The 9,344-nt window shown below is 38.8% G+C and overlaps 1 protein-coding gene across 1 annotated transcript in view; it reads right to left on the minus strand.

Moving 5' to 3' along the window:
- The window catches only part of COMMD10 (COMM domain containing 10), a 240,219-nt gene that overhangs the window by 212,123 nt on the left and 18,752 nt on the right, over positions 1-9,344 (minus strand). Inside the window, exon 4 of the mRNA XM_006886666.1 lies at positions 8,477-8,632. Coding sequence (XP_006886728.1) covers positions 8,477-8,632 — 156 coding nt within the window. The remainder of the gene's footprint in view (positions 1-8,476; positions 8,633-9,344) is intronic.

Raw genomic sequence — 9,344 nt, forward strand, 5'->3', positions numbered from 1 at the left:
AAGTGTTCTGGGATTCCCATTCTTCTCAGAGTCAGCCATAGTTTGTTATGATCTACACAGTCAAACGCCTTTGCATAGTTAATGAAACACAGATAGACACAAACAAAAAATACACATAGCACAAATAAAGAATAACTATGACAAGCAAATCAGTAGTCTAGCTATCACTGAGGGGGAAATTATTTAAAGATATATCAACTGAATGTAAAATACAAGTAATAAATGTACAAATAAAAAACTAACCAAAATTGGGAAGTGAAGACGAGAGAAGCAGGGAATGCTAACTTTCTCGTCGCTCATCATGAAAAGTTAATCAATGCTGTTTAAAATCAAAATATAGGGAGTTCTGGTGGCCTAATGGTAAAGAGTCATATTGCCAATACAAAGGTACATGGTTCGAATACATTACCTGCTTTGTGGGAGAATGATGAGCAATATCCTCCTACACAATTTACTGTCCCAGAAAACCCATATAAAGGTCAGCTATGAGTTGGTTCCAACTCGAATGCATGTAACAACAACAAAATTAAAATAAACTTTTTTTTAAAAAGAAAGACAGCAATATGCTAGGTTTTTATTATCTTTTTTCCTTAACCATAAAGAGAGATCGATTAGCCTAATCTCTCTTTGAGAAAATACAGATGACACATTTTTGCTTGCAGAAAAGCAAAAAAAGACTTTAAACACTCTTCTTCATAAAGTCTAGTTTCTCAAATAATTTGCTTAGCATACAGATTGAGTTGGTATGGAAAACAAATACAGCCATGACACACATCTTTTTATGCAGCAAGTAATAAAAATCGAAAGGCTGCTCTGGAAGGTAAAAAAAATTCCTCTGAAGGAAAAAAAGCCACTTTGAACACTGGAAAATGCTAAAGAGCAAGGATGTCAACTTAAAGAATAAGATGTGCCTGACCTACGTCATGGCATTTTCAGTCACTTCATAGGCTTGTGAAAGTTAAAGAATAACGAAGGAAGACTGAAAAAGAATAGATGCCTTTGGAGTGTTGAAGAAGAGCACTGAATATACCATGTTGTTGTTGTTAAGTGCCGTCGAGTTGTAGGCGACTCATAGTGACCCTATGAACGAAAGACCTGAACACTTATATAACTTTCGTCCTTTCTTCAGGTTCATAGGGTTTCTGGAGGCAAGCTATTTTGGAAGGGGATGCCACTCCTGCTTCCAAGCATGTTTAATCAAGGAGCTCCATCAAACATTGTCCACTATGAGTAATGATTATCGCATTTGACACATCACGGTAACAGTGTTCAGCTTCACAGCAAGCACGAGTTACCTCTATACAGCAAGTGGACAGACCAGGGCTATACAACCTAGAATAATGTTTGACCCAAAACAATTAAAACCAGGCCTGAAGGCCATGGATTAAAGTCACCCACCTTTGGCCTGGTAGCATTACTTCCTGTCTGCAAGGTCAAATGATCTATCTCTATAAATTAACAAAAAGAACACTGACATAATACTTGTAAAAAGAGGCTCAAGCATGTGAAATTTTGAGAATGGTACAGGATAGGACAAGGTTTTACTCTATTGTTCAAAGATAAGTATGAGCTATAGTCAAATTAATGGCACATAATAAAAACAATCAAATGAACAAACAAATCTATCTAGGAGGAAGTGCAATTAGGGTGATTGTTCTTTAGAGGCAAGGAAGGTGAAACATCATCTCACATACTCTGAGCATATTGTAAAGAGAAGCTAGTTCTTAGAAAAAGACATCATGCTGGGAGAAGCAGTGGGTCAGGAAAAAAGGAAGATCCTTAACAAAATGGATTGACACAAACATTGCAATAATGGGCTTGAGCCTGGTGGAGATCGTGAGAATGGTGCAGAGAAGGCAAGGTTTTGAACTGATATTCCAAGGGTCACTATGACTTTCAGTCGACTTGAGAATACCTAACAATATATTTAACTGAAATGCAGTAATTGCTTCTGTTTTACTGAACTGCTCCTCTCAATTTCAAGTAAAATATAAGGGAGAATGCTTTATTAAAACCAGAATAAAATCATATGAATAAACCTATTTCATCCACATTTTTAAAAAACTACCATCTTATCATTTATTTCTGGAGCACTATCTAAAGTAATGTTAATATTTACAGTAGTTATTTGATGAGTGCTAAGGAGATGCTTTGAGCATTAAATGATCAAAGAAGCAAAGATGGAAAGGAGTATACAGTAACTGTACCATCCAGAATTAAGGTTGCAGAATGGAGTGCATTCAAGGTGGGGCTGGAGGGTGGAGAGACTGTATACCAACAAAGAAGTTTATCTTTTGCTTTTAGAAGAGACGAGCGAACTGGGGCGGGGAGGGGGGAGAGAAAAAGTGCAACAGTGAATGAATGGAAATCCAAAATCTTGTAAATGTTCATTAAAATTAATAAGTGTTGTTGTTGTTGTTGTTATGTGCCATCGAGTCGCTTGCGACTCATAGCGACCCTTTGTACAACAGCCTTAAACCCTGCTCTATCCTGTGCCAATCTCACTGCCTCTGACACACCCATCCCGATTACCCCAGTCACTGAATCAATCCACCTCATAGAGGGCCTTCCCCTTCTGCACTGTGCCTCCACCCTCCCAAGTATGATGTCCCTCTCCAAAGACCTCTCTCTCCTTAAAACATGTCCAAAGTATGTAAGACGAAGCCTCAGAATCCTTGCCTCCAAGGAGCAGCCTGGTATAATCCTCTCCAGGATGAATCTGTTTGTTTTCTTGGCAGTCCATGGTACATTCAATACTCTTCTCCAGCACCACAGCTCAAAGGCATCAATTCTCCTTCTATCCTCCATAGTCATTGTCCAACTCTCTGATGCATAACAAGTGATGGCAAAGACCATAGCCTGTATCAGACACACCTTAGTCTCCAGAGTGACACCACTGCCCTTCAGTACCCTGGAGAGGTCCCTAACAGCAGACTTTCCCATCGCAATACGTTTTTTGATTTCCTGGCTGCTGGTGCCAAGAGTGTTGACCGTGGAGCCAAGCAGACTGAAGTTGTTAACAATCTCAATCTCTTCACCATCCATCCTGAGCTGCCAATTGGTCCAGTTGGGAGAGTCTTTGTCTTCTTGACATTGAGCTTCAATCCATATTGGAGGCTGCAGTCCTTGACACTCTGCAGCAGGCGCTTCAGGTCCTCCTCAGTTTCAGCAAGCAGGGTTTTATCATCTGCATAACGCAGATTGTTAATAGATCTTCCACCAATCCTGACGCCACACTTCTCCTCATAGAGCCCATCCTCTTGGATAATCTGTTCTGCATACAGGTTGAAAAGGTATGGAGACAGGACACATTCTGGAGTACACCTTTCCGAATTTTGAACCATGCAGTGTTTTCTTGCTCTGTTCTAACAACTGCTTCTTGGTCCAAGAATAGGTTTCGCACTAGAACGATCAAGTGTTCTGGGATTCCCATTCTTCTCAGAGTCAGCCACAGTTTCTTATGATCCACACAGTCAAACGACTTTGCATAAATTTTTTTTTTTAGATAAAAGGAATTGGCAGACACAGAAAAATACCATGAAACAATGTAGGAGAAAGAACCTGTGGTGATGGAAGGAAGAAGTTTAAGCTGTTCTAAAAGAAGGCCCCAGGGTTTGACAGCATACTAATTGACATATGTCAACATACAGATATTGCCCTGGATGTGATCATCAAGTCGTGCCAAGAAATCTGGAGAACCACCACCTGGCCAACAGACTGGAAGAGATCCTTATTTGTCCCATGCCAAAGAAAGGTGACCTGATAAAAGCACGGAAATTAACAAAAAATATCATTTATATCACATGCAAGAATAATAGAAAATTATCCAAAAATGACTGGAATAGAACATCAACAAAAAACTGCCAGATGTGCAGGCTGGGTTTAGAAGAGGCCATGGTACTAGGGATAGTATAATTAATGTCAGATGGATCTTGGCTAAAAGCGGAGAGTACCAGAAGTCTATCAGTGTTTCATTTACTATGCAGAGGTGTTTGACTGTGTGGATCACAACAAAATTTGGCTAACTCTGAAAAGATCAGGAATCCCAGAAGATTTGATTGTGCTTATGAGAAATCTATACTTAGACCAAGAGGCAGTCGTCAGAACTGAGAAAGGAAACACTGCGTGGTTCAAAGTTTGGAAGGGTATATGCCAGGGATGTGTCCTGTCTCAATACCTTATCAATCTATATGAAGAACAGATCATCTGGGAGGCTGAGTTCTATGAGGAGGAATGTGGCATCCAGACTGGAGGAAGACACATCAACAACCTATGTTATAAAGATGACACAATCCTGCTTTCTGAAACTGAAGAGCAAGTGTTTGCTGCAGTAGGTCAAGGACTGCAGACTTCAGGATGGATTGAAGCTCAACATCAAGAAAAGAAAAGATTCTCTCCACCGGGCCAATTGGCAGTATCATAATGGATGGTGAAGAGATTAAGACTGTTAACAGTTCAGTTTGCTTGGCTCCACAATCAACACTCTTGGTACAAGCAGCCAGGAAATTGAAATGCATTAGGAAAGTCTGCTGTCAGGGACCTCTATAGTGTACTGAAGAGCAACCATAGTCTTCTCGATTACTTGCTATGCATAAGAAAGCTATACAATGACTAGGGATGATGGAAGAAGAATTGATGCCTTTGAGTTATGGTGCTAGAGAAGAGTATTGAATATACCATGGACTGCTAAGAAGATAAACAGATTTGTCCTAATGAGGATGAAACCAGGCTGCTCCTTGGAGGCAAGGATTCTGAAGCTTTGTCTGACATACTTCAGGCTTTTACAAGAAGGGACCAGTCCTTAGAGGGACATCATGCTTGGGATGGTAAAGGGACAGCGCAAGAGAGGAAGACCCTAGATGAGATGGACTGATTCAGCGAGTGCAGTAGTGGGGGTAAGTGTAATAAATTGGGGACAGGATAGAGCAGGGTTTAGAGCTATAGTCCATAGGATCGCTAAGAGTCACAAGCAAGTTGACGGCACTTAACAACAACAAGGTGTTTTGAGCTCTGGTCACCTAGAGGAAAGAAGGTGTGCTGCAATCATGAAGGCACATGGTTCAAGGGATGGGTGATGGGCAGTCTCCTCCCAACTGATGAAATGCCTCTGAAAACTCGCCGCAGGTTCAGCTATGTGTTAGTTCTGACTTGATGATGCACAACAAGGCGCTGTGACAGTGTCGTCTGTAAAGAGTTGGACTGCTAACCCAAAGGTGGTGCCTTTCTGGCCCTTCGTATCCACCAGTGGCTCAAATTCACTGGAGGACAAGCTATGAGTTAGTTCTGATTTTATGGCAATTAATTTTTTAGTTTATAGGTCAAAAATGTTCTTATTCTATTCATCAAGAGCTGAGGGTCAACAAATTATGGCCTTTGTGCCAAATTTGACCTACAATCCATTCACTGACATATCACCCGTGGTTGCTTTCACAGCACAATGGCAAAGCTGAAAAATTCTGAAATGAACTGGATTGCCCCCAAAATTTAAAATATTTACTCTATGTTCATTTCTAGAAAAAGTTTGCTGATATGTTCTGTGTAGCTGTGGTTCAGCAGATCCCTGAGCTTTCTCAGGATTGTTTCAAATGCCCTGTAAAGCTAAAATAATTTTTAGCAAAATTCTAAAACAGTATTAATACTTTTTAGTTTATTAACATTTTCAAAGAACCAAAAGCAATATTGATATAATTTATAATACCTAGTTAGAAATAAAGACAGTAGTACCAATGACACTAAGGGTCATCATAGTCTTCAATTTTTTTTTTTTTAAAAAAAAGGTAGGGGGAGCTACTTCCATGGAAGAAATGTCCCTGGTGAGGCAATAAAAATTATTAATTGGGTTATATTCCAAGTTCTGACTACAAATGTTTTTAATGACCTGATTAAAAAGGAAGGACAAAAAGGATGTTTTCTGTAAACCAAAGACAAGTGGTTCCCAGAGGGTAAGAATATTTATAATTAGTTGAGCTGTATACTGAATTACCATACATAAAATTTAATTCAAAATGGATTACACACCTAAATATAAAATGTAAAAGTTACAAAACTCTTAGAAGATAATATACAAGTAAGGTCTCTTTGTGACTTTGAGTTAGGCAAACATTTCTGAAAAAAAAAATGACACCATAAGAATAAATGGCCAAAGAAAAATCACTTGAATTAAATTTCTTTAAAATTAAAAATGTTTGCGATTCAGAGGACACCATCAAAAAGTCAAAAGACAATACATAGAACTGGAGAAAATACGTGTGATATGAAATAGGTAAATAAGAATATTAAAAACTCCAGTCCTAGAGAAGGACATCATGCTTGGAAGGGTGGACCAACAGCGCAGGAGAGGAAGACCCTGGATGAGACAGACTGAAACAATAAACTGGGTTAATGGGATTAGGTGTGTCAGGGTCAGTGAGACTGGCTCTGGAAAGGACAGGGTTCAGAGCTATTGTACATAGGGTCACTATGAGTTGTAAGCGACTTAATGGTACATAACAATATCCTCTGCAATAAAAAGAAAGTACTCAGGAAGCTGAGCTTTATGAGGATCAAGACTGGTGGAAGACTCATCACCAACCTATGTTATGGAGATAATACAACCTTGCTTGAGGAGGACCTGAAGCACTAGCTGCAGAAGGTCAAAGACTGTAGTCTTCAATATGGATTGAAGCTCAACATCAAGACAAAGATTCTCATCACTGGGCCAACTGGCAGCACCATAATGGATAGAGAAAAGATTGAGGTTATCAACAGTTACAGCTTGCTCGGCTCCACAATCAACATTATTGGCACCATCAATCAGGAAATCAAAAGGTGAATTGTATAGGTACATCTGCTGTCAGGGACCTCTCCAGAGTGTTGAGAAGCAACGACACCAGTCTAGAGACTAAGGTGCACCTGATCCAATCCATGGTCTTTGCAATTATTTGCTACATGTAGAGACATGGACAATGACTAAGGACGACAGAAGAAGAATTGATGCCTTGGAGTTGTGCTGGAGAAGAGTATTGAACATACCATGGACCAACAAGAAAACTAAAATAGATTTATCTTAGAGAGGATGAAACCAAGTTTCTCCTTTGAGGCTAGAATTTTGAAGCTCTGTCTCACATACTTTGGGCATGTGGCCAGGAGAGATCGATCCTTGGAGAAGAATATCATACTCAAAAGGGTAGAGGGACAGCACAGGAGAGGAAGACCCCCAAATGAGATGGATTAAAACAGTAACTAGGACAATGTGGGGTAGATGTGTCAGAATCAGTGTGACTGGCTCAGGTCAGGGCAGGCTTCAGAGTTTCTGGACATAGGATCACTATGAGTCGCAGGGTACTCGATGGCACATAACAACAACAAACTCAATTTAATATAGAAAAAGGATATGACAAGACATTTGTTCAAGAAAGACACATAGATCTAATAAAATCTAAATTTTATTTTCCTGTTGTGGTAAACTCAAGTTTTGCTAGGATCCACTTAAAGCACTAGAAGACATCAATCACCTCCATGTGAACAGCTCTTTTCTCCAGTATCGTTCACATGGCATTTTTAGCAGTTACTCACAACACATGAGCTCACCTCAATCCCAGGGATTACTGTTACTGAATAAATTTTGGTACTAGAGACCCTATAAGACAGAATAAGGGAAGTCTGGTGGCTTAGTGAGTGGTAAAGAGTTGCACAGCCAATTCAAAAGCATGCAGTTTAAATCCACCAGCTTCTGAACAGGAAAAAGATGGGCAATCAATCTCCTCTCATGCAATTTACTGCTTCTGAAAATCCACCAGGGGATCAGGCATGGGTTGGTTCTGACTATATTACAACAGGACAGAATAGAATTTCCCAATAGGGTTTGAGAGTCCGTAAGTCTTACAAAAGTAGAATGTCTTAAGTTTTCTGAACTTTTGGCTAACAGGTAATGTTTATTCCATTTTACTACCAGGGCTCCATCTTACCACAATAACAACAAGGAAAAAAAAATATGTGTAAGTGGGACCACACAGTTCTAACCTGTGTTGTTCAAAGGTCAACAGTAACAGGTGGTTGCAAAGACATGGAAAAACTGGACCCTCATTCAGTGCTCATGGGAATGTAAAATGATGCAGCAGCTTTGAAAAATGGCTTAGTAGTTCCTCATAAGAAAAAAAAATTAAGCATATAACTACCACAGGACCAAACAATCCCACTTCTAGGTACATAATTCAATGATTTGTTGTTGTTGTTGTTCAAGCAAAAACACCAATGTTCACAAAAGAATTCTTGAGAATAGTCAAAGGTGAAAATCTCAATTGTTCATATGTAATCCATATGCTTTTGTCTGCCTGATTCTACCCCCAATAATATAATATCTCTTTAAAAACTTAAAATGCTATCACCTTTAGATCTAATCATTAAATAATATCTTCAAATAATCTCACCTTTAGATATAATAATTTGTTATACATTATGGAACATTTTCCTTAGGGTAGGGTAGTATCATCTATACCTTATGGGGAGCCAGAATTCTCTGCCTGAACTTTTCAACTGTTTCTTGACCCATTGTAGACCAAACACTGAGAAATGCTTCTGCTTTGTCTTGTTGAAGATGAATGTTTTCTAACTGCTGCTGAAAAGCTGCCAGTTTCACATTGTGATACACTGCCTGTCAAGCAGAAAAAAAATTAGAAATCTCCTAATATTTATACAAAGATACAGAACTGTAATCAAACACAAAATTATTATCAAGTTATTTAAATCAAAAAACTTACTCTCATTTCAAGCAGAAAGATTGGCTCACATATACTAATACGCATAAGCAAGGGCTGGAATATTCAAGATTCAATGGCCAAAAGCAGCCTAAATTTTTTTTTTCATTTTTGCTTAAAATTAAAGTGATTCTAAATCTAAGTACTAAATGAAGGTTTTTAATTCTCTGTTAATAGTATTCTAACTAAAACTGCACTCATTCATTTCATATCATTATTTCAAAGATGTACAATATTTTGAGGTTTTTTTTCTTCCAATTAACAAATTTCTTCAGGAGATACTAGGAATCAAATTGATTACATCTGTGGAAAGAATCACTGGAGAAGCTCAATACCAGCCGTGAAAACTAGGCCAGATGCTTACTGTGGAACGGATCACCAATTAATATGCAAGTTCAAGCTGAAGCTAAGGAAAATTAAATGAAGTCCACGGGAATCAAAATTTGACCTTGAGTCTATCTCATCTGAATTTCAGAACCATCTCAGGAACAGGTTCGAAGCCTTGAACACAAATGAGCAAAGACCAGATGAGCTGTGAGAAGACATCAAGAATATCATCCAGGAAGAAAAGGTCATTACAAAGACAGAGGAGAAGAAAAGACCAAGAGA

The sequence above is a fragment of the Elephantulus edwardii genome, unplaced genomic scaffold (genome assembly GCF_000299155.1).
Source record: "Elephantulus edwardii isolate Elephantulus edwardi_28Jun2011 unplaced genomic scaffold, EleEdw1.0 scaffold00050, whole genome shotgun sequence".
In the NCBI taxonomy this organism is placed as follows: Eukaryota; Metazoa; Chordata; class Mammalia; order Macroscelidea; family Macroscelididae; genus Elephantulus; species Elephantulus edwardii.